This window comes from Taeniopygia guttata, chromosome 12 (genome assembly GCF_048771995.1).
Source record: "Taeniopygia guttata chromosome 12, bTaeGut7.mat, whole genome shotgun sequence".
Taxonomy (NCBI): Eukaryota; Metazoa; Chordata; class Aves; order Passeriformes; family Estrildidae; genus Taeniopygia; species Taeniopygia guttata.
Window position 1 is genome coordinate 12,231,762 of NC_133037.1, and position 25,821 is coordinate 12,257,582.

The following is a 25,821-nucleotide window of genomic DNA, read 5'->3' on the forward strand; positions in this document are numbered from 1 at the left end:
CTATTTTTCAGTGCAGTTCCTGAGCAGACTACTGGTCTGCAAAGTAAAGATTCTCAAAGAGATCATCGTATTTGGCATCTTAAACTGGAGTTCAAGCCAGTTTAATTTTGGTGAAGTACCAAAACCAAACCTTTACTAGGTCCATTCACTTATAAGGTCTTCCCTAAGAAGTCCTGCCTGGGAAGAAAATCAGTATTGTACCTTTAGATAACATTTTGCTGAGCATGACAGTTCAGCCTCAGGAGTGCATGACAAGATGGTGCCAGAGGCATTTCCTAGGTTTTCTTGGCATTGTTTCTGAAATGTTGACCGAGTACAAAATCACTGTTTCAATTAATGAACTTCCCTTTTTTTTTTTTTTTTTTTACCTTTCATAGGGGAAGAAGAACCTCCTGTAATGACTGCTACAAAGTTCTTAGTGCCTGGAATATGCAAAGCAGAACTTCATTGCCACATCCACACTGAGGAACTGCAGGCAATTGCTCCCTTATAATACACTACAACATTGTTATGCATTGCCACTTTATCAACAGCCTCTGTTTGTGCTTTAACTATCACACTGTCTCAGCACCAAAACTACTTGAAGAAACAAACTGCTCCTGAAGAAAATCTGATATTCCATTTTTTGTGGCCAGTAAACCTGAATCTGTTGGTATTTTTATAAAAACTCTTTCATGATTTGGAAAATGTACATTGGAAAAACAGAAGAGCATACATTTAAAATTATTCCTGTTATAATTTAAATGTCATTATATTACACTGTTTACAGATGGCATAATCAAAATTTACTATTTTTTTGCTAGGAATAAATTTGCGACTGGATATAAAATAGCTTGGAACATTAAGCCTTAGTAAATTTTGTAGTCCAGCCTCTAGTATTAAGTGCTGATGTACTTGATGGCAGGAGTGTTGTAGTCAATGAGAAGAGGATTTTTTTTCTGAAGCAAGGTAAAATGCCAAAGGTGAGATCAAGAAATTCTTCATCAGAAGAAATAATTTTCTTTTCAAAATGTTTGAGCTCTCATCCTCAGCCTCCTTTTCCCAGTTGCTAATGTGTCTCAGTATTTAATTTCAGTGCATGTCTCCCTCCTCTGCATTAATCTCCTGTGTCTCCTCCGCAGTCTGGCTGTGGTGACTCACAAACAGCACCATTCTGAGGCTGAGGGATCATTCTTAAAATAGACAAAAATACAGGTCCTCCATATCCTGAATTATACCATGGGAAACAAAGCCTCCTGTTTTCTTCCTGAAGGGCTAATATAAAGAATAAAGAGATGGGAGAAGGAAGATATTGAAGATATTCTAGGTTTGTTCAGCCATGAGAGGAGTATGCTTTATGGGGGGTTCATACCATGATATGAAGGACATGGTGCTACAAAACCACCTGGGCTAAAACAAGCCAAGACTAGCAGTTAACAGGCAGGAATACTTTGTCCTGAGCCAAGCAGTAAACAGAAGCCAGTGAGTTATTTTGCAGTTTACACTATTTATCATCACTTAGTGATTAAGATTGTGTGCTGTCACTAGTGTTATATTAAGGAAAAATGCAAAAACTACCACAGGCCATTTTTATCTGCTGACACAGAGCATGCATGTCCTGTTTCCTGCAGTGACCAGGTGGGTAAATCTTCATCCAAAATGTCTCTCCTGTTTCCCAGGAGCAACTTTCCCAAAATTAAATGCATCTATGTAACTGCAATTCCAGGCACTATTACAGAAAGCATGGGAACAACAAATACTAAAGGACAGCTTACCAATGTGCCTTTGCTCATTCTGGTCACAGAGTCAAATTCTGTCTCATTTAACCTGTATTCACATTCCACTAGCAGGAGGTTACTTTAAAGAGAAATAAGGGAGAACTCAAATACCTCAATTATTCTCTTAGTTTCTATAGGTGAGAATTAGACATTGTTAACTGTTATATTTTATTATTCATTTTAATAGCATGAGATAGAACTATTAAGTGATGATTTTGGCTGAGTAGCTGTAAAGCTCACAGGTTGTTTTCTTGGGTTGGTTTTGTTTGGGGTTTTTTTTGTGTCAGTTTGATCATTGGAGTTTCCCAAACAAAGGATTCTGGAGATTGTTATCACAGTTGGAGTAAGAAAGTGCTGTAACAATTATTTGTGTATAGCAATTAATGGCAGAACTCTGACATGCTTTGCGATTGTAATATGGAATTCTTTGATCATTTGGATCAGCATGTGTTGGATCTGGAGGGCCTTGTCCAGTAATGAAATGTTCCTTGTTCTCTCTGCTTTCTGAATTTCAAAGAACACTACCTGGAAAACTTCAAAACTTGCAATATCTAAGTTACACACATAGTGAATCATCTGTGCCTTTGATGATTTTTTAAGGCTGTGCCTTGGGCCTTATAACAGGCAAAATTATCCCTGTTTTCCCATTGCTTGAAGGTCAGACTAGGCAGAATCATATACAGGTAAATGCTTCTCCACTAAATCCAGCTAAGAGGGATATTGATTTGGTGCGGTTTTTGTTATTTTACTGAAGAAGGAGTTCAGAGTGAATAAGACAAGGCAGAAAGGTGACACAGCCTGTGTGCTGAAGATCTGCTGTGCATAGAAATGCCAAAGCTACACAACATGAGGAGGAGGAGGCAATTTCTTAGCAGTGAGCTGGTGAAGGTAATGGTGCTTTCATCCATGGGAAGTCCCAGCTCACTTACTGTTATTTAATGCTGAGCTGCAGATTGGGAAGATTTCCTTTTTCCATTAAATACAGTGGCAGAATCAGTATTATGAAATGAAATTAAGTTTTCATTTTGAACTCTTAAGAAAGCTGAGTGTTGAAAAGGGATGAAGACAGTTGCACAAAAAATCGCTTTGTCATTAATGTGTTTTTTTTTTAATTTGTTCAAAATTTGCTGTACAGTCTTGCAAAACTTATTTGTTAATTATAAAGTCTATGCAGATGACAGTCAAATCTAGGGGTGGGAGGGAAAAAAATGCTTTATTCCTTCTTAGCTTAAGGTGGAAGCAGCATATTGTATGTACTCATAAAAAAGACAATATAATTAAGTGAAAGTATAGATTAGGATGGCCTACACCTAAAGTTTACAAAAGAGAAGTAATACTTAATCTAACTTAGTATAGCTTTTTTACAAAGCCACAGTTCCTAAAACAGTTAGATACTGTGTATATTCAGATACTGGAAAGACGTAGTACTGAATTGTCAAGAGTTCTTTATGCTGGGAACAGCTGCAAAAATCCTTGGAAAAATTATTTTTTAAAAGCTATGTTAAGACACATATTAGTGGTTAGCTTACTACTATTTTCCAGCATTAGTAAATTCTAAACATCATGGTAATGATGAAAGGATCCCTTTAATTTCTGCTACACTCAAGTGTGTGGACATTGAATATTTCATTGTGTATTTTCTGGGAGGGTGAAAAAGCATTGGAAAGCTGAAGGCTCAACATGTGACAGTGTGTTCAACATTTTGAATGGGAGTAAGTATAGTTGTTGCCATAATTTGTACCTGTCCATGGACACATCAACTTTTGAAAATAGAATGCACCTGACATTTGCAGAAATAATGTTTTGTCGTACTTTAATTTAGAAGGTAAATACCAAAATAAAATATTTTTGTTCTATTTCATTCATCGGGCTTTTCTTATACTATTAGAAAATAAATGGGTTAAAAGTACCGTGGTTTTATCCTGCACACTTTGAGTGCAGTTCTGTACAACACACAAGCAGCCAGACCTGCTAACTGCTGCTCATGCCCTACAGCTGGGAGGGAAGCAGCTGTTTTGATGGGTCTTTATTATAGTTGAGCAACTCTAACTAAGGAATGCTAACTTCTAAAACTTCTGTATGGGACAGACTGGTCAGATTTTACTTTTTAATAAAATTGCATTAATACATTTTTATGCAATTTTTTTGTGTATTTTCCCTCAAGGTCTCCTAGCAGTACATGGTTGTTCTGCATGCCAAGTGAAACCTCTCCACATCCACAAAACTGTAATAACCTGGATTCATTTTGTCAAAGAGGATGTGATAAATACTTAAGATTTATATATGGGGTTTTTTAATCCAGCTGATTTCAAAGCACTGTTCCAGTCAGTGAACCATGCAAACAGTAATTTTAGGGTTAAGCCTTGAAACCACTCTGTTTGCTCGGGTAAATGAGGGGAATCTAGTTCCGTAATGTTAAATATAATTGTAGGCACAGAGTTTGTGGTGATTGGGAGTGGGGCCCAGCCCCATCCCCAGTGGGCACAGCTGTGAGCAGCAGGTGAGCAGCACTGGCAGCAATGAGCCATGGAGTGCCCAGGGGCACTGAGCAACCACCAAAGGGAACAGAGGGCACACAGGGGCACTGCAGGAACATGAGGGGATAAAAGGTTGGGCTAAAGAGCAAGAAGAGCAGACCCCTGCAGCCTTCTGGAGTGCTGTGATGTTACACTGCATGGGCAGACACCTGAAGCCTTCTGATGAGGTAAGGTGTTACTGTGTATGGGGGAATGCTTAAAGCCTTCTGGAAATGTGTGGTGATGCTCTGTGTATTGTGGCTGTCTCAACTTAAAATACAATATAATTTACAATATAATAGGCTTCATAGTTACAATAGTAAAAATCTGTGCAAGAAGCAGTTAACATGGAGAAATTTCTTCATCAGGTAATAAAAAGACTTAAAACTGTAACAGTCAAGGCTGATTTACAAAAACCAAACTTTTTTCCAGATTGTCCTGGTAGGATCACAGGCCTTGGCCATAGATGGCAGGTTGAACTAGCATGGGTGAGTGTATGGAATGCTGTCCTGTTGGGCTGCTGATGTAGTTGGAATTCTAACTATTTAGCTGCTACTGGTGTGCAAAAAGATCTGCTTGAAAAGAGGCAGTCTTGTTGATTATATGAGTCAGGTAAGTTTGTTTTGTGGCAGTCCATCAATTTGGTATTTTTTCTCTATGGGGGAAGTGTGTGTCTGTGGTTTCATGTAATTCTAAACTCTCTAACGCATCTGCTCCCTGTGCAAGTTCTGTATTAACCCTTTAACTGTAAATCAACATCAAATTGCTCACAAAACTTGCTCTGACTTTTTTAACAGCAAGACAGGTTTATGATGACCTAAAAGACTTGCTATTAATAATCAATGCATTTTCTTAGGAACACAACATTGCTTCTATTTTTTCAATATTGCATTTCTTAACAGCCATAGAACCCTGGATTATACCAAGGGCTTGGGAAACTGATACAGTATTTTTTTTCCATTTTAAACTAAATTAACCTTTAGAGGCTGTATTTCATTGGAATATTAACTACTTCCAATAACTGCAAGCCGGGAGTTCTTCATTACCTTTGGCAGTACAGTAAATCTACAGATCAAACCTAAAAACAGAAATCACCTTCTTCATGCTTTAAGAAAAAATATTTCTAACCCAATTACAGAGTCTTAAACTTGTCAATTTGGATGTCTTGCATTGTAAAAGGGAAAATTAACCACTTGGAGAATAGGCTTGTTTACATATTTTTCACACAGTTGCCAAACTAAACTGTGTTTTAAAGAAAAAAAAATTCCCAAAATGATTTTACATTGAGAAAACCAGTGCAGGAATACTTTCAAGGCAGCATGCTATTGTCTGGTGAAAATAATTTCTGATGCAAGTTGTAGAACTATAATCACTATATAAAAGTGGTTTTGACAACATTTGTTAGGCCTTTCCAGAAGGCAGTGGCCACACCCTTTTTAGTAATGCTTTATTTCTCAGGTGATTCAACCAATCTCAATGGGTCTGGTTATGAAATCGGATACTGATGATGGGAATGGGACATAGATGAGACATATTTTTCTTTGTAAGTGCACAACTGGTGACATACAGGCCATGAGCATGTGTTACTGCCCTCATGTTACATGAGAGCTGGGTAGGAACGAGATAAAGTGTGGATCACTTGGGAATGGAGGTGGGCTGGTGTCAGCTGAAGGCAGAACACAGGGCTTCATGTCTTGGTCTTGAGCTATAATGGTGAGTCTGTGAGCAGTCAGTGTATTTGGTTAGAGATTATTGTTGCAGCTTTGCAATAACTTGTGTGATGGAACCACAGGCACTGGTTCATGTCTCAGAGTGCTGCAGCACCACTGCACAAATCATCTACTGATGGAGCATGGTGGGAAACAGCACAGCAGGAACTGCAGCAGAAGGAAGAGGTAGATTTGGGGCAGACATTAAGCAATGTTTTATTTCCTTTACAACACCCCACAGAGACCTCTGAGGTGTGAGGTACCTTGGGGCAGACTCTGCAGGAGCCTGTTTCAGCCCTGTAGCACTCCTTGGTACTGTTCCTCTGGAAGTGCATTGCTTGATGAGAAGCTGGTTTGCAAGAATGACTCCTTCATATTTTTGATGAAAATCTAGAGTGATTTAATTGCTGTCAGTTACATCATGCTTATTTCAAAATAATTAAAAGTGAGAATAGAATTAGACCTACTTGTCTTTAGCAATGTCTAATAGAGGGGATGTACCCATAAAAGCTGTGAGTCATCAACAGAAAGGAAACCGTCTGCTCTTTATTGTAGCTTTTGCAAACATGCCAAGGTGTGTTTAGGTGTTAGGAAGGAAGTCACCATCTCGTCACTGAAGAGTTGGACAATGCTCAGCTACTGAGGGTGGAGTGGGAATAGCAGTGACAGTGAATCAGGAAAAGAGGGCAGGATTTGTGTTTCTGGTCTTCCCCCTCTTTGCGTAGACTGCCTCCAAACCTGAGGAATACCACTACATTTATTTCAATATTCATGTTTTTACCCTTGAATTGGCTTGCTAAACATTTTTTTTTAAGTGAAACATATCACTGTGTGTTTAAGATAATGTTTTGGACTGAAGTAATAATACATTTAACACTTGAATTTTATATTTTGCATACTAAAGAAGATTCCATGCTTCCTATGATTTTAAAATGCTGAACAAACAACAATTACAAATTGCATTATATAATATATTGTCTTTAAACCCAGGAAATACAAGTTCGTAATTACTGAAAAGTGTTCAGTCTCCCTGGACATGGCTTTTAGTTGATGTGTTTGAGCAGATTCTACTTTATTATATAATTATAGCTGTTACATCAACTAATTGTTCATTCCCTTTGTGCATAAGTGGAAATTTTGTGGACACATAAAATACTCAAAAGTTAAAGATCTCTAAACAGAGCATCTCTTCCCATTTCCTGATAATGAATATCAAATTAAGCTTTATAACAGGGATCTGGAACTGCTGCTTTTCATGACAGACATGGTAAGTCCTGGATGGAAAATGGACTTACAGCCATCTCTGCTTTTGTAAAAGGCACTGCCAAAGCAGGGAGTGGGATGTCTGCTTCCCACTTATCTTGGCTGCAGCTATGACAAAAAGGGTCAATGTTTCAGGAACTGATCAGAAATCAGATTGAGCAACCTCACAGATTTCTCCATTCTGCTGATTATATCAGTGCTGCTGGGAGCCCAGGTTTTGCCCATAATCTGGTGTTGCTTAAAACATAAATCTCTGACTTTGCCATAGGGCAAGAGAAGTGTCAAGTCTCCACACACCTGTGTAATTTATGTGAATTGCTACTTTAAGAGCAGAAAAAAATCCTCCAGCTGTAAACTACTATGTAAAACTACTATGGCATCTTGATGACCATTAACGACTTGAATTGTCCTTAGTTTAAAAATAATTCACCTTATAAATCAGTATCTTTAAATATTATATTAATTCCAGAATGTTTTCATAGAGTGTGGAGTTAAGAGATTACTTTAGTGTTCCAACCTGCAGAAATGACATGGAATTACAGACTTAAACCAAGCTCTGATGTCCATATGTCTCTTCCATACCACATTTCTATCCTCGGCAATTAGAAATAACTGAGAGATGAAATCTCATAAGATGTTGGTTTAGAAAGTAAGGCCAAACCACAGTTAATTATTAGTTATTCTGCTGTAAAGTGATTCTGCTCTCTGGGCTACTAAATGTGATGAGTTTCTTTATTACTGTTTTTCCATTGGCTGTTTTATGCTGGCAATGCTACTACTGTGAGAGACCTACCACCTACGTGTCATTTGAAATTGTATTTGTTTAAAGTGATGTAATTGTTAGTATTTATTATTATACGGATTTCAGTCACAGAAAATAAGATGATCTTTACCAGGCACAGTACAAACATAGTCTAGAAAGAGTCCCTCATCCATCTTCACATCACTATATTGTTCTAGGTCAATAGGACTTTTGAGTGTATTTCCATACTACAATTTTGCCCAAAACCCACATGTCTGTTACCATCTGTACATTATCTGTTGCTATTTTACGCAGTTTTTTAACCTAATGGGACCTGCTCCTGGTCACTTGCTGTTACTCTCGTTTGAGACTCTTAGCGTGGTGCGATGTCCTCTGCCTTTCTATGGTCGGTCTGCCTCCTTAGCTGCTCTGAACCCCAGCTTGGCTCCCTTCACCTTCCCCGGGCGGGAGGCCGGAGCCGCGGCAGGCGCGGGGCCGGTCGGGGCTGCCGCCGCAGCTGCTGCGGGCCCGAGCAGCCGGGACGAGCCGTGCAGAAGGGACCCGGAGCGGAAAAGAAGGACAGGACACAGAACCGAGGAGCAGACTGGAGCTGGGAAAGTGCCCGGAGCGCGAAGGGCGGAGAGCCAGGCGGGGCCGGCGGAGAGGGGCGGGGGAGGCGAGCGCACACACAGAGACGCGTCCCGTGCCTCCGCCTGCCGTGACAGCCGCCCGGAGCCCCCGGGGCCGCTCCCCCCACTGCCGCCGGCCGCCCGAGCCCACCCTCCGCAGCCCCTTGTCGCTGCCGCCGGGCCGGGAGCTCCGCCGGCCGCATGCCCGGAGCGGGGCAGCAGCAGGACGGCGCAAGGTGAGTGCTGTCCCCTGGGGCTGGGCTCCGGCGCGGCTGTGCAGGTGGGCGCTGCCCAGCGGAGCTGGACGGGCTCGACTCTCCTGAGGCGGCAGTGGCGGAGCTGAGCTGAGGTCGCTCCCGGGGGACTCCGCACGGAGCGGTAGCGGCGGGGCGGGAGGGGACTCCCGCCAGCTCCTGCTGGGCGGAACGGGGCCGGTCGTGCTCCAGCTGCTCGCCCCGCTGCGCGGAGCCCCGTGCGGCGGAGGCCGCAGCTCCGCGCTGCCCGCGCGGGCTCCGCTCGTGCCCCGTGAGGGGCCCTGAGGGGGCGGCTCCGGGGCCGGCGGGCGCTCGACCCCCTCCCGCTCGGGTGCCTTTATTAGTTCACGCTTTTGAAGAACTTTCAGCGTTTGTTTAGTGGCCAGTCTTACACGAGCGTCGGCTGGGAGCGAAGGGCCGCGGTGCCGTGCTTTGAGCCTCGCGGCGCTGGTCACGGAGCGGCTGTGCCCCGCTGCTGTTTGCCTTGGCGGGGCCCGGGGCCGGCGCTCGGCCCTTCCCTCCGCCCGCACGGCCCCTCCTCGGGCAGGAGGTGGGGAGGCTCGGGCCGAAAGGAAAGTGGAAAAAACCGAGCAGGGAGAGGAGTGAGTTGCACTGGCGGAGGGGGCTCCGCAGCCCGCGGTGCGCTGTGACGGGAGGCAGCGCTGGGGCGCGGACCCGCAGCCCCCGGGTGGCTGCGGGGTCAGTGCGCTGCTGCTCTTCTCTGTGCTGTGCTCGGCAGCGCCAGGAGCTGTGATTTACTGCGGAACCATTCGCGTTCATCCAACAAATTCAACTCTGGTAATTTTTTTAAAACCGAATTTCATTTTATTAATTAAGTTTTTATATAGTTCTTAAATCTTATGACTGTATAAACGTTCTTGTGCACCTTTTCCATGTATACCTACATTTATTAATGCAATTTCTAGTTAAATGTTATCCTTTAGTGTATTTTCACAGTTAAAAGGCAGAGGAAATTCCCTCATCCTCAAACACTTGCTATGGAATTACTTTGGATGTATACTTAGTTCTGCACCATGTATGGGAGGTCTGTTGAGTGCAACAAGTTATGAGATGGATGTTGTGTCCGTACAGAATCTGAGTTCAGAATAGGAGAACCCATGGGATTTGGAAACGAATGGAGCTAAGTATGTATTGCAGAATAATAGCGCTTGCAGAATACAGGTGGTAGAGTGTGTGAAACAGCTGCCCAAGGGAATGCATGGGTATATATCTGGCTTATCATTTAGTGGGTTGAGTCCTTCTATTTAAATTTTTCATTTGTATGATGTGATACCTGTTCTCAGTAACTATTTGTTAGCCAGTGCCAGTAAATAAAACGTCATTGTTTTGAACAGCGGTGCCATTCACTTTCCCGGAGCGGTGTGTGTGGGTTAGCAGTGTGACAAGGCCTTGTGACCCGTGAAGACACTGTAACACTCAGTATCATTCCCTGCACATTCTCACAGACCTCCGCTCTGTTTTGAATAGCTCACTTCTTCTCAGGGCTGTTTTTGTGTAGACAGTTGTTCTGGCATGATTCCAAGCTGTGGGAGTTGTATGTGCACACAATTTGGAGGTGTATTATGTGGAGTTGCTTCCAGCAAGTGGCAAGTGAGACCACGTGGCCTTAAACAAAACTGTTTTGTTTTGCTGCTCCTGGATTGAAGTGGGTGACACCTGCTTCTGCACCGGAGTTTATGTGTAACACCTTCATATTGACTCGGGAGCTTTTTTCATGTTTTAAAAAGCTCCTGAGTCTTTCGTTTTTCCTATCTTAAATATTTTGCTTTAAGTGTTAAAGTTAACCTGACCTCTTAAATTTTGTTTATCCTGAGGTTTTATTTGTACGTTTCAGTGGTTTAGGTTTTTGAACAATCTCCTTTGACTAAAGAAATTTTCTGGTGGTGTGGTTTTTGTTTTTGTTTTTATTTTTATTTTGGTTTTTTTTTTTTTTTTTTTTTTTTTTTGTGAAAGCATCTGCCTGCTGCTACAATTGCTGTAATGAATGCATTAAGAATAATTTTGGAATTTGTGTAGGTGCTGTATTTTATTGAAGGCAACTTATACTCAGTGTATGAGTGAGAGCTGTGATTGGAGAAATAATTTGTTGCCATTTAATTCGTATGAAATATGGAGGGAAACTGGCGAATGATATGTTTGTGGAAGACTATTTTGTTTAACTCAACTAACCTTTTTGTGTCTTTGCTACCAAAGTGTGCCTCTCAACTTGTGGGGATATGTTGTGGATTCCAGTTGTTCGGGTCATATGAAATCTGGAATTAACAAATGGCTGAGGTCTTGCATAAGTCTTTAGAAGTGTGTAAAATTACTGTAGTGTAGTATCTAAAATAATTGGAAAATAAAGGACTTGGTAAATACTCTCCATTAATGAGTGATTAACACGCACCTCCTGCTTTTCCTACGACTGTAACAGCCATAAAGGAGCGATTCTGAAATACGTGGTTATTTAGCATGTGGCTGTGGCAGTCTCCACCCCAGCTGTAACACGGGGGATGTCAAACACAGACTGTTCTCCCCCCAGTGCCAGCCGGCGCAGAACGTGCAGGGATGTTCTGTCCCCTGCTGCAATGTGGGCATTGATTAACTCGCTGCTCGCCTCAGCCCGGGATCAGCTGGAAGGGTTCCTGGCCAAGGGACCAGGCTGTAAATACCCAAACCCAGGGGTGTGTGCATTCATTGACTTCCCAATCACGGGCCCGAGGGGAGACTGCTGCCGGGCATTTACAGTAACATTTGTCTTACCCAAACCACTGCTGAGGGCAGTGATTGAAGGTATGGCCAGCAGTAAAATGTAGCAATTCTTCCAAAAAATTGTTTGAACTGGACAAGAAGTAGAAGCTTTACAATGAGAGGGGGTTTTGGCCTTTTGTGTTAAATCATTATTATATATGCAATCAGAAATTAACTAGAAAGGTGCCCCATACTACTGTTCTTTTCCCCTCTCTGTAGAGTTAATTACCCTCGCAGTCCTCTAGTTGCCCTCATAACTCTGCAGGTGTAATCAATGTGAGGTACAACTTGCATTCAGAAAACCTTATTTGCTTTTACACCGCTGAAGCTTGCATGAACTTGGAAAGTTGGCAGGAATTATCTGGACTTGTGTGGTTTTTGTAGAACAAGAACAGCTGTTCTGCTGGTATCATCTCTCAGATATTTTAGTTGTTAAAGTGCAGCTTTTTTTAGTTTATTTTAAACACTTCAACATTTCTCCTAAATTAGTTTTCAGGAGTATAATGAGGAGAAGAGTATGTCCATTACCGTGTGTACTGTATCAGGAATACTATTGGTTTTATTTTAAATACAACAGTGTGCCCATGTAGTGTTCCTTCAGAAGGTTTTGTCAGGACAATCACCTATTTCCTGAAGATGACAACCAGCTCTTTGGACAGGGTATAATCTGGGGGTGACTGCCTCCTTCTGCTTATGTATGGCCTTTACTTGGGAGAAGTTAAAGGAGGCAGGTAGGAATTGCAGCACCAGCATTTTTGTGTGGATGTGTGCAGTGATGAGGGTACCCCAGGCAGGACATCCCCCTGAGGACAGTGAGGTTCTTGGGTGAAATGCTTTCCCTACAACCATAAGTGCTGTCAAAGTTAACATTTGTTGACGCTCCATAGATATAAGTAATTAATAGCCAAGAAAAAAAAAACAACTTGCTCAAGTGAGTTGATTGTTGTGTGGATGAGTGGTCTTGCAAACTTTCCCATGTAGGCTTGGATTCTAAAAGGTTTCCCATGTAGATTTGGATTCTGACTGTGCTTAGCAATTGCAGGTCAAAAGCCATAAATATTCAATTTTAGGGCAATACAACTCTTTGTCTGCCTTTCAATGTATTAAATAACCAAGAACATAAATGCAAAGCAAACTTGACTCGTATTGACCTGTGCAATAATCCTGACTAAAATAATTATGATTATTGAGACAGTAGGCTAAAAGCATCATAATTTTAGGCAGAAAATATGATACCCTTCCAGGCAGATAAAATTTTTACATGCTGCCATTTCCTGGTAGTGACGATTCTGATAAAGGGAAAAATGTGGTGGTATTTCTCTTGGTTTTGTTTTTACTGTATTTTTGTTGCAAAAAAACCCCTTTATTATGAGGGAAGCAGGAATATGGTGAAGGGATGAGAAGAATATGGAGAAAAGGGACAATGGTTGCATTAACTTTATACTGGGGATGCATGCTGTATCTATTTTTTCTTATGTTTTTCTGAGTCTGCCTTTACCATGAAAAAGGTTTTATTTCAGTGCTAGTTTCAGAAAATGAATCTTTTTTGTTTAGCAACTTGTTCCTTAAATTGACTTAGCTTTGTATAGCCCTTTTAATATTATTCACAGAAACAGCAAAAAAGATAGTTCTGGAAGTAGTTTTCCTCTAGATAAAATCTAGATTTAAAAAAAAATACTTTAAAAAAACCCTTTGTTTTATTGTTGCAACTTTTTAATAGAGATTTAGTGGTTGCTTTCAAATAGAGACATTTGAGGAGGATAGAGTTAAATAAATCTCAAATTGCTGGTTGTATGAGTCACTAAATTGAGAACATAAATACTCATATTCTTTGGAAAGGACCTCTCAACATTGTTTTCCTGCTTAGTGTCAACTGAAAAACACAATACAATATGTTTAACTTAAAAGTAGCTGTATTTGAATTTGAAATCATAGTTTATGATAAAAGTCAGATAACCTTTTGCATGGTAAACTGACCAAAGGCTAGCATTAAGTCTCCAGTGGAAGCTGCATTATTATACTGATGTGTTTTATTTGCTTGCTTTACTGAAAAGAAGTAAAAACTTGGAGAGGGATAAAGGGTAGAGCAATGGCCAGTGCTGGAGAAATCTCCCTGCATGCTGATAGAAGGGATGGGTTGTTTTGTTTTCTGTCTGGTGCTGAAGCCAGAGACTTGAAATAGGAACATCTGGATCTTTTAGTCCTGAGAGAAACAGATTTGTCTTAGGATGACATATGTAATTTCAACATCAAAAAAACCAAAAAAATTCTTTATACCTGTGTGTGTTGAATATAGTACTTAGTGTTCTCTTAGTATTCTGCTTAAACAGTATATTTCATTTAAAATATATTCATTCATTTAGTGTGTGTATCCTTCTGCATTTTAAACCTTCTCTTTAAAATGCTTTGTTGAAGTCTTTGCAAGTGTTTTATAATGTTCAATTTTGTCGTAATCAGATGAGTGTTTTGGTTGCATGTTTTAAGATACAAGAGTACTGAAGCCTTAATTTATTTTTAAAATTGATATGGCACTCAACGACTGTGTCTAAAAGTGACAACAAAGCTCACAAACATTCCCTACTCTGCCCCACACTGCTGAAATTTGACTTGGAGCCACTGGCAACTCCTGATAACTGCAGATTGGAGAGTGTGGATGAGTCCTAGCTCCTCTATTCATGGCAGTGATGGACAGTATTACTTCAAATGCTGATGTGCAAGACAGACTAAACCAGCATTCTCGATTATTTTTTGTTCTTTCTTACCATGGTTCTGGAATCTGAGATGTAACCCTGTCCTCTCTTTGATGCTGGGGGCTTTCATTGATGATAATGTTAGCTGGATTACAATGTAATTGTAATTGCATTTCTTTTGGTATTTTTTAGAGAAGAGAGCTAAGGCTGAGTTGGCCAAAGGACTGGTTCTATTGACAGTGTTGTCTCATGCTGGACTGTATTTCTCCAGCATGGAGCACTCTTTCATGTCAGTGCTCTGGCTTCAGCCTGGAATGAACTTTTATCTATTTATTTATTTAATAGTTGTCATTTACCTTTTACTTTACTTTGTGCTGAGAATAAGTCCAACATTCATGCTATCTCAAAACTAAACATTGTCTTTTCTATATGCTGGATGGACTGTCTCGCTGTCTATAGCAGCTGTGTGTCTATGGGAGAGGGAGCCAAACTGAACACTTGCTGTGAAGCAGGACCATTCCATTACCTTAAAGCTGCTTCTCTGTCAGCATAAAGAGTTCTGACAGATTCACCAAAATGTGCAGCATCTGTGATTCTCTGAACTGCTGCCTCCATACATCTTTGTATATATGCTTCTGTAAACTACCTATATAAAATTTAACTGCACTTCTGAAGAGGACAGAAGGCATATATTTTTAATAGGATACCTTCAGAACAGGAATAAAAACTCTCAACAATCGGTACTTGAAAAGGTCCTCCAAAAGTTCATTCTTTAGAGCATCATTTTTAAAGACTCCAAGAGAGTAAGTAATAATATGCCACATGTGTTCATTGAGGTCAAAACTTGAAATAGCCATGGTGTGTGTGGAGTTTATGGTATGCTGCATGGATGACTTGGATTGAAGTGATCATACAAAGTGTAGTTCTCAGCACTGGCTGCTACTTTGAAATATTCTTCAAGAGCTTCTTGAATTTTCACCTGGTTTCACTGAAGTGTTGCTGTAGTGGCATAAAAAATGTTTTGCAGCTGCTATATCTGAGAGTCTTAGAAAAACAATTTGAAGAAAATATTGTTTATAGATTTTGTTGTTATGCAGTTAAATAGTGAAGTTTGGTTTAAAGTTTGAATATGCACTTTAGCAACCTGTTTGCCTAAGGCGGCAGCTGGTTGGGAGCTGAGTGCAATTGAGACGGGAGATACTTGTGTTTGCTGACTTTGGGTGTGGAAAGGTGGCTTTTTAAGGAAGCAGTGCAAGGGCAAATAAACCAGCAGATTTCAGGCAGTTAGTGAGGAAATGGGAATGGCCTCTTTAGAGATGTTACACTAAAGCTGCTGACTGGTAATCAGCTCTTCAGCCTTTGTGAGCATCAAGACATTTGCTTCAGAGAATGATGGTGGGTAACACATCTTTTTCCGTGTAGTAGATGCACATTATTGCCCATTACATAGTGATGCTACTGCCTTCTTTTTTATTAAAAAGAATAATAGTTTCTGCATTGAGGGTTCCTTAGAGTTTAGAAAAGATTTTTTTTCCTCACAGTTTTCCTATCAACTAAGTATAAGAAGATACTATTTCAACAATGCAAAGCATTTTAGTGAGGGTGAGGAACTGTGGGAACATGTTTCATCAGAAGATATTAATTATTTTGCTTTAACTGTAGTGAACAGCTGTTGAATGATGTTATTTTTTAACTATGGCTACTGTGAATATCTTGTCTAGAGATACACATAGGGGTGTGGAGGGAAAGGCAAAAAATATTTTTAGCCCGAGGATCAAAGTGTATCTACACTTAGTAGCAGAAGAGGAGGGGGAAAAAAAAAAGGTAGAGGAGAAAATGGGCTTTGTATAGGGAATCAGTTTTAACAAGATTGGCTAATACTTACCCCATTCTTCCAGATATAAGTCAGATTTGAGCCTGTGGGATGTTGTGACTTCAATACTTTTCTTAAACCTTCTCATGTTGTTCTGTTCAAGAGACCCTGCGGTGCTGTTCTGTGCAGGTATTCAGGGGCTTCAGTGCTGTGCTACACCAGAGCCTTTCCCCCAGCTTTGTTTTTGTCCACTTAAGGGCCATTGCAGAACTCCCAAAATTAAATACAAATGAATAAAATATACTTAAATTTAACACACTTGTCAGTATTTGAGCTAGTGGTTTACCACTGCTAGGCTTTTCTCTGCCATTATATGATGTAAGAATCTGCTCTAAGGCAGGTGGGTTGATAAAGCTTCAGAAAAACAGAGTTAATATTTTTAATGGAAGCATAGAAGAGATAACATAAGAGAATTTTAGGGTTCATGTTTCCCTCTGGGGACTGTAGTGTTAAGCAACCTATACTTGGTCATAGAAGACTAAGTATCCTGAATTTCAGATGTCTCATCAAAACCAGCAAGGATGTTTCTTCAAGTTTCCTCAGTAAGACAGAGAGAGTAGTGATAAACTTAGTTGCTTTAAATAAACTCTGTGGCATTGTTTAGCTATGTTTTTGTTCTGCAGCTGAGTTTTGCCCACTTCCTGCTGTTACAGCACAGCACGATCTCCAGGACAGCACCTAATCCAAGAGTGTGTCCCTTATCTGGAACAGGCAAGGTTCAGTGTGCAGAGGCTGAGGAACAGAATGTGTCTGAGCAGTCTCTTAAATTAATATTCATTGACTTGTCTTGGCATCTGGCTTCAAGTTATTAAGAGGGAAGATGATAGATTTATTTTCCTCCTTCAAGTTTAATCATGAACCTTGCCTGTGCTGTAAAGTTCAAGTCCAAACAGGAGCTGGATGGTGATACAGAAAGAGGCACCTGTGAATAGTGTATATTTTTCTGAATATTGTTCTGTTGCTTTTTGAGTTGCATTTCATTTTCTAAAATGTTTTTGTTACTGGAGGCTGCTTTCTGAGGATAGTGGTAGTATTCTGATTGTGTGCATATATATATTTTTAAACATATACAAAATTTTCCTTTGTTAATTTTAGCTTTCATTTTGTGTAGCTCACTTTGAATATTAACAATATTTTTTAAAGAGTATAAGCCTTACAATTTTCTTTTCACAAAAAAAGAAGTTTTATTTTAGACCTACTGAAAGTAGGCCTGAAATAAAAAGGTAGACCTACATGTATTCACTGGAAATATGTCCATAAAATATTCTTAATACTTGAAAAATATATTCCCCTTGTACATATTTAAATAATTTTTTTTACTTAAAAAAAATCTATTCTCAAGAAAGGATCTTAAGGGGACTCTGTAGCACATGAGTGAGGAGTGAATGTACAGGCTGAGAATTTTTCTCTGAAATGACTTTGAAGTAAGAGAAGTAGTGGTAATACTTGGTATCCCTGGCTTTGTAAAGTTTTGACAGACACCAATTTTCTGTTTGCCATTTAGAAACTAAAAAATCTTTGGTATTTTGACAAGACCATAAAACTTCACAGCATTGTGTGGATCAGCTGTTTAATTGCATGTTGCTCCTGGTAGAGTGAACAAGGACCTGTGTAGACAGACCTGTTGGCAGGAATAGTGTGACAAACGTGTGTCCCCAAAGCTTGTCTGACTCGCTGCTGTCCCACCTCCAGTGTGGCTGGGGACAGCTGCTGGGTGGCAGCCCTGAGGTGGCCTCCAAGCCCTGGCAGTGCCCTCCATCCCCACAGACAGAAACCAAGGAGTGTGATTTGGAAGAAGCTGATGTGGAGAGCTGATACAGACCAAAGTCACTCAAGGTGCACAGAGTGCTGCTGTTGTTCTCAGATGTCAGGTTGGGAATGTGGGGGAGTTGAGGAGTTTGACAAGATGTATTCCTCTGTTTTACTTTGCGGTTTTCTTTTGCAGAGCATCTCAGAACATAAATTAGGTTAATGCCATATTTGATTTATTTTCTGTTAGATCTATGTCAACATTTATCATCAATTGTTCATAGAAAAGAATAATGTTTAAATAGTAACTTTTATCATTTCTGGCCTCTGCTTTTGCTGCAGTTTGAGTGTGGAAGCCTCAGTGCAGAGATATGTATTGGCTTGGATATTTCCAAGGGTGGGGAGGAGGAGAGTGCTGAATTAGTACTGCTCTAGTACCAGCTCACTAAAAAACAGTGGAAGCTGTACCTTTTTTTTTTTGTGGGATGGCAACCTTGTGGTTTTGTAATCTGAATCTTTGACCTTGTAACTCTGAGAGTTAATTAACTCCTTCTAACCTTGCCCTGGACCTTTGGTCTTACTGGTATGGGTGACTGTAAGAGGAGCTAAAACTCTTGTTGCCATAACTTGTGTGAGGAAATTGCTGCCTCAAAAAGGAGAACTCTGCAGAAGGTGTTGAGTATGGACTCTTGCAATATTGCTTTAACATCTATTTAAGAAAAACTCTTTTCTTCCTGTGCTGTTATAGACTATAGAGGCAGGTAATAATTTTGTTTTCAACACGTGTTGCTGCTTGAACCACTTGTAGAAATAAAAGGTTTTTTGTGTGGATTTGTTTGGTGGGGGTTCCTTGTTGGTGATATTTTTTTTCTTTGTGGCATTTTTGTTTGTTTTCTCTTACTTTTCATTTCTTCTAAAATGATCCACTTGAGAATCAGGAGTAAATTTGAAGTCAAGTACTGATCCAAAAAGAGGTTAGGTGGCTGAGTCTCTGTTCCTGCCCTCACAGAGGGGCTTTGCCAGGGCTGTTTATCCACTCCTGCATGGGCAGACTTTGGAAACCAAGATGGGCATTCTCTTCAGAGCATTTAGTTTGTGCAGGTTGGCCTTATCTACCTGCCAGTGATGGGACGTGTGCCCTGTACTCAGCTTTTCATGCTGTCCCTGAAATCTGTCAAGTCAGATTTTGACCCAGGTTTCACACAGGTTAAACCAGCTTTTTAATGGTTCTTTGTACTACTTGAAAAAAGTAAGGGATTATTACCTTGACAAGCACAGCTGATTTTCTGGTTATATACTAGTAGGTTTTAATTCATATACATTTGAGGCTGATTTCTGCTAATTAGTTAGGTCTTGTGCTGATCTTAATACTAACTAGGTGTTAAATTAAGTTGAATAAGATGACTGATAGCTATAAATATCCTCCCCTCCTTAGAAGAAAGTGGGAGTGGGTAGGGAAGCTGTAGGACTCAGAAATTTTAGGTTAACATTATGGATCCTGTTACTAAAAAATGATTGCTGTTTCATGGTGGAATTAACTTGCATTATGTAAAGTCTTCATTTGTTCTTGCCATGCAAGTCATTTACTGGAAACTTATTTGACCATATAGACCTTTTGTAGGTGGTGTAACTTGGGAATTGCTATTGCAACTGGAATATATCTGTGCTGTTTTAGAGAGGGACTTCAGCAATGAATGGTTATTTTCTGCAAACTGGCAATGTATGATTTTTAAGTTATTAAAATATGCTGAAAAGCTTCTGTAAATCTTTACATGTTAGAAATTGAAGTTTTCTCTCATATGTTGTGTGTATGGATAATTCCACAGCAGTGCTGGCTGTGGCTGCTGCTCTGAATTAACAGAGCTGCCATGATGCACAGCCCTGGTTACAGGCTTGCTGACATCAACTCCCTTGGCATGTGTTCAGAAAAGTAAACAGAAGACAATCAGTGTTGGGTTTGGCAAAACTAGCAAGTCCATAAAACTGCCAAATCCTTCTCAATGTATTCATCCAATTAATCACATTGATGTAGGGCATTTACTTGAATGAGTAAAACATACTGTATTTGGTTTTTAAAAGTTCTTGTCTTAAAGTTTCCATTTTTTCCTTAATTAGTAACCACAATCTTTACTTAAATAGCAATTTTTCTTGTTTTTTGATGTTATTCTTTTGTAGAAAAAAAATGAATTCTGAAAGCTCAGCCCTTACCATGAGTAGCCCTGCTGTAATAAACCAGTGTGCCAGAGGAGGAATGGAACAAGAAAAAATCTGGTAAGTGTTACTTCTAATTTTCTAAGAGGTTAGTAGGCAGCAATACTGGGAGATGTAGTTTGAAAATTAAGTAAAAATAATTATTTGTTTTAACTGATGCATTAAGTCTGCATTATTTAACAACAGAGAAGGAAAAAGGGCAGTTTTTTATTTTGGTTTTGCGTTTTTAGCAGATGACATGGTACAGGGTGTTATGGGGGATGGGCTGTGGAAAAACTCCCGTTCATTTCAGCAGTGCAGCAGTTGTGCTCAGGGAATCTTTCACATATGGCAAATGTTTTAATCTCCCGGTGCTGCTGGGATGCTGGGCCATGCTGCTACCAGGACCTTCGGTGCTCTGAGGCTCCCAAGATTCCTGCCCTGGGAGACATTACCAAGTCAGTAGGTTCTACTTTGTGTATAGAAAAAATATACTCTGTGCTGGAGGACACAAGCAATTGCAATGTTAAAGGGTAGATGTGTACAAATGCTTACACTTTGTAACAATATTTTTGGTGAAAATTGCCACAGACCATGCAATTTCTAGCACTTTTTTCTTGACGGGAACAGGGTGTTGAAAAAGCTTTGATAGTATTCCACCTGGGTTAATGAGCTTTTTATTGAGAGCCTGCTGGTTTTTACTTGCTGTTGTTTGCAAGGGTTTTTTTATATTTTATATTTACCGTGTGGCAAACAACCAGTAAATTAATGAAGGAAGCATGACACCCATATGGACGAAAACTTACCTTATGTTGTTTTTGTTGTCTGAGAAATACTCTTGAAAAGCTAAAGAATTAAAGAAATATTAGCAAATGAATGTTCTGTTTCCTGTTGCAGGCTGTCAGGAAATCAAATAATCTTTTTTTTTCTTTGGTTTTAATGTAATATTAAGCTAACAGCATCATAATACCTGAAAGTAGTTTCTTTTAAACATTTCTTCTGGAACATTCTCAACAAAATCTTTGGATGAAAGGGCAGGAGGAAGAACTATGGGCTTCTCTCCTGTCTCACAGATCTACTGAGAGGTGGGAAATTGACACAAACACTGTTTTTGTTTGATGTCTTTTGCTGGTTTTTATATCCTGCTTGTGGTATTGATCTGGGGACAGTTCTGGTTAATGTCTTTATCACTGCTCTGGGTGAGGGGATGGAGGGCACCCTCAGTAAATTTGCAGATGACTCCAAGTTAGGTGGGAGTGTTGATGTGCTGGAGGGTAGGAGGGCTCTGCAGAGGGATCTGGACAGGCTGGGTCAATGGGCCAAGGCCAGTGGTGTGAGGTTCAACGAGGTAAAGATGGATCCTGCCTTTGGGTCACAACAACCCCCTGTGTCTCCAGAGGGCAGAGTGGCTGGAAAGTTGCCCATTGGGAAAGGATCTGGGGATGTTGGTTGACAGCAGCTGAACATGAGCCCAGGTGTGTCCAGGTGGCCAAGCAGGCCAGTGGCATCCTGGCTGTGTCAGCAACAGTGTGGCCAGCAGGACCAGGGCAGTGATTGTCCCCCTGTACTGGGCACTGTTGAGGCCACAGCTCAAATCCTGGGTCAGTTTTGGGCTCCTCACTACACAAAGACATTGAGGTGCTGGAGTGTGTCCAGAGGAGGGCAGGGGAGCTGGGGAAGGGGCTGGAGCACAAGTCTGATGAGGAGCAGCTGAGGGAATTGAGATTGTTTAACCTGGAGATCAGGAGGCCCAGGGAGGACTTCATCAATATCAGTGTGGTGCATGTCTGGTTAGGTTTCTAAAATACTATTTTTTAATCTGGGCTTCTGTGAATACTACAGTTGAATGAACATTATTTTTCTCAGCCCAATAAAGTGCAATGGTGTACTCCCTTACTGCATTGTTCTTTTATTGCTGTTTATTCATTGTCTGATTCTCGGAACTTATTTACATTCTGATGGTTCTGGGTTTATTTTCATGAAAATGCGAGTATTGGTAAGGACTGGTGTTAGTCATAGGAAGATTAGAAATGTCTATTGTTAAAAGTGACAGGGTAATATATTCAATTAAGTCAAAAGCAACCACAGAGTGAGGCCCTGAGCAAGGCCTTATCTAGCATTTAAACATCACTTACAATGCATATAAAAGGCTTTGATGTTGCATAAGGCACCCTAGAAACAGAGGAGAGAGTAAATAATTGACTGAACTCCAGTTACCTTGTACAGCCATTGACCAAGTTTGCCATTCTGGTTTATCAGTGTTTTGCATCTGCATAGTTTGATGCATCTACCAGATGAAAAAAAAAATTGAATTCTCAAACTTATGTTTCACTTGGTTCTATTTCTTTTTTCCCTCCCAACATACTTAAACAAGATTACAGTAGCAGAAGAATGCTGGTAGTAGCAGAAGTGTGACTGCTGTGAATGCCTGATAACTGCAGGGTCCCTTGGCACAGGTCATGTGTGAACCAAATTAAGCTGCTCTTGATAAACAGGAAGGTGGAGGAACTTGGTGGATGGGTCATAATATCAGCAATATCAGCTGTCGGAGCTGGTGTGGAAGAGTGTTGAACAATCAAGGCTTGAGAGCCTTGAAATTGTAGAAGCTCCTGATTTGGCAGATTCTCAGTATCTTAATGTTGAAAATAGCGAGAAAGGAACTAAAGATTAGGGAGCGAGTGGGAACTGTGTCAATTCATCCAGGCTTTCTGTGAAAGTAGCTGGCTGGCACATTGTTTTTCAAAACAAATGTGCAGGAGAATTGGAAATATTCCAGGGGTTGTTATTATGTGTTGATTTTATAACATGCTTCCTCTAGGCTGGATGTATTCTTGCTATTCTTCATCATGTTATTTAGGATTAAGTCAGAAAGTATTTAATCTTTTTAAAAATAATAATTGGATTTTGGGTTCTGGATGTCTCATGACAGTTTTGGTGCCTTGGCTTTCTATTTCTGTTTCCAAATACTCTGCCATGTTCCTTATGAAGTATGCAGTGTTCTGCTATTTCTATAACAGTGTGTTAATCACTTTTAGCCAAAATTTGTCTGAAAACTGTTCATGTTATGAATAAATAAATCTGTAAATTTTAGCACCAACCAAACAAGCACTGTTATGTGTGGACTCCAGTGCATTCTGACTGTATTTTTGACTTGGGTTAAACTGAGTTTGAGAAACTTTGTAACATCTTTTGGTTTTTTGTTTTTGTTTTATGCTGCAAACTGTTTTTGTTTCAGCTTCCTTTCTAATCAGAGACTGGTGACTTTGTGGGGAAGGAAGCTACTGAAACTCCAGTCCATAGAGTGAGAAGGAAGACATGCTTAGATACTGAATTTAAATATTGCAAAAACTAACTTTAAACCCAGCTCCATCATAGCAAACATTGAAAAAGAACAGATCACTGTCATACCTTAGTGTGCAAGTGTCTGGAAACTCTTTGGTATAGAAAAAGTAATTATTCTGGAGTATTGTACAACCTGTATTTGAAGCTTTTTTTTTTCTTAAATATATAAGTTCATCTGTTCAATAACAAAAAAGAAATAACAGACCCAACTGAGATTAAAACAATACTTGAACTGACATCCCCATGACTGAGTAAAAGCAAGAAGGAAAGCAGTGGTGAGCAGCTGAAAATCTGCATCTTCACTTAATAAGGAGCAATGTAGATACCACATAGCTCTTACCTTAACGCCTGTGGTTTTAATCACTCAGCTCTTCTTCCTCGGTGAGGATCAGAATGGAGCACTTAAATTGCTGCCTTCTGTACCTCAGAGACAGACAAGTGCACAAGCTGACTCGTAGCTTGTGTGGGAAGTCAAGTTTCGTGACAATAAATCATCATGGCTCTGTTGCAGCTTTTGCCAGCTGCTAGTTGATGAAGGAAGAATTATGTGTCTGGAATTACAGTAAGAAGAGAAACAAGTTTCACAACTTTGTTTCTCCTATATCCTTGTTTAATCAGTAGAAATGAGTCATCCTGAAGAACTGAATTAAACTGGCTCTAGTCAAGTGCAGTTTAACTGCAGATGTTTGATTACAAAAGGCACATGTTCAGGGAATACAAGGAAGGTTACAGTGTGTGCAGAAAGGAAGCCCCATAAATTACAGATTAACATTTCAGATAGCTGAATAAAATTAATCTTATCTGCAAGAGGCCTTGAATTAGTTACTTTCTAGTAATACAATATTTATTTATTTATTTATTACAAGGCGAGAAAATGCTTTTCTTGGAAAGCCAAAAAATATTCAGGATAGTTAGCATAAGATAAGTCATGACCAACTACTTTTAAAAAAGCAGATAAATAATTATTGTATACACGTATAAAATCATTTCTATCTTACCTAACTTTCTTAGTTTATTTAAAGTGCTTCTCTGCCCATAAAAGGAGTAGTAGAATTAAATTGTTACAAGGGAATCACTTGCATTGGGACTTGCAGCCTAAGACCAGTCCCTTAAAGGAAGTGGGTGAAGATCCAGGAGAGTGATGCAGGACATGGAGACGGTGACTCATGAGGCTCTGTAGCACACCCACAAACAGTGAGAGATGAGAATGTGCTGAAATGGTTAAAGTAAGTGCACTCACCGACTGCTGACTTTGCCTCATGCATACATGAAATGGGCTTTGTAGCTGAAGAAAATATGCCCCAGAGGCAAGTACAAGTTTAAACATATGTTCAGTCATCATGTCTTGCAAAACTAAGTATGGATTGCATTTCCTCACCGTGGATGGGATCAAAAGCCTCTTGATTTTGCCTTGAGAAGGAAAAGCGCTGGGGCTGCTCCCGGCCCAAGCCCACGAGGTGGCAGCCTTGGTTCGGATGAGTGGCTGTGCCCCTCTCGGGCTGTTCCCCTTCCCACTCGCCCTTGGCTTTTTTCTGGGCTCACATGAGGACATAGCAGCAGGGGTGAGTTACTAATTACTTGTTTAAAAGACACCTTAGAGTAAGGTTACTGCTTGGTGGATTTTTTGCAGGGGGTTAATTTTTCTTTTTTTTTTTTTTCGTTTTTTTCTTTTTTTTTATTTGTGAAAGATCGTCACTCACTAGGTTCCTGGATAAAACTGTAATCTGCATCTTGTATATGTAATTGCATTGTCTCTAGGTCATACTGCAGATAATTTTTGTTGATAGTGTGTCTCTTAAAACATTTGCTGATTACTTGGTTATGACTCTATTTAGTCCTACCTGCTTTTTTAGTGTTGCATATCTCTTTATTATAGCTGTTAGCTGAGGGAGTGAGTTACAACAAACATTTCTGAAATACCTGATTGGTTCCAATTGAATGTCAGAAATTTTGATCCAACTGAAAGGTAATGACATCTTTAGGCTACCCTCATTGGTATTTTGTTTATGAATGTGTGTTAGTGCATGGGCTGATGACAAGGCTTTGTACTCTGTCAAATAAACTGAGTGTTCACAGGGAGTGTGTAGAGGGAGGGAAATACATTTCTTTATTAAAGAGCAGAATGTTTTAAAACTGTAACTTTTACTTACTTTGATGTAGGAAAGGAATGTAAAAATCTGTCAGTCCATCTGTTTTTTAAAAGTATCTTGTTGTAGTCTTCCTTATCGGCTATCATGGTGAAATCTAAAAAATAAGTTTAATAGAAAAATTTCATTTTCCTCTCCCTGCCCTCCTCTCCACGAGTTAGAGAAGTGTATGCTATCACAGTGATAAATAACACGGGTTTGGATCACCA

The 25,821-nt window shown here is 40.1% G+C and overlaps 2 protein-coding genes and 1 long non-coding RNA gene across 5 annotated transcripts in view; 2 read left to right on the forward strand and 1 right to left on the reverse strand.

Moving 5' to 3' along the window:
* The window catches only part of IL17RD (interleukin 17 receptor D), a 40,294-nt gene extending 39,491 nt beyond the window's left edge, over positions 1-803 (forward strand). The window contains exon 13 of the mRNA XM_030283082.4: positions 378-803. Coding sequence (XP_030138942.4) covers positions 378-493 — 116 coding nt within the window. The 3' untranslated portion in view covers positions 494-803. The remainder of the gene's footprint in view (positions 1-377) is intronic.
* A 7,496-nt stretch (positions 804-8,299) lies between these two features.
* ARHGEF3 (Rho guanine nucleotide exchange factor 3) overlaps positions 8,300-25,821 on the forward strand; it is a 103,072-nt gene continuing 85,550 nt past the window's right edge. The window contains 6 exon segments of the mRNA XM_030283095.4: positions 8,300-8,401; positions 8,403-8,520; positions 8,523-8,655; positions 8,657-8,800; positions 8,802-8,852; positions 20,109-20,204. Of these exon segments, the coding sequence (XP_030138955.4) occupies positions 8,315-8,401; positions 8,403-8,520; positions 8,523-8,655; positions 8,657-8,800; positions 8,802-8,852; positions 20,109-20,204 (629 nt within the window). The 5' untranslated portion in view covers positions 8,300-8,314.
* On the reverse strand, positions 20,317-25,278 carry LOC140684926 (uncharacterized). Of its 3 annotated transcripts, XR_012057923.1 has the most exons (5): positions 24,706-25,278; positions 23,806-24,016; positions 22,341-22,410; positions 20,930-20,969; positions 20,317-20,564 (listed from the first exon to the last, which is right to left on the reverse strand). It is a non-coding gene; the product is annotated as an uncharacterized lncRNA (long non-coding RNA). The 3 variants fall into 3 exon arrangements; XR_012057922.1 differs by lacking the exon at positions 20,930-20,969; XR_012057921.1 differs by having other exon boundaries at positions 20,317-20,969.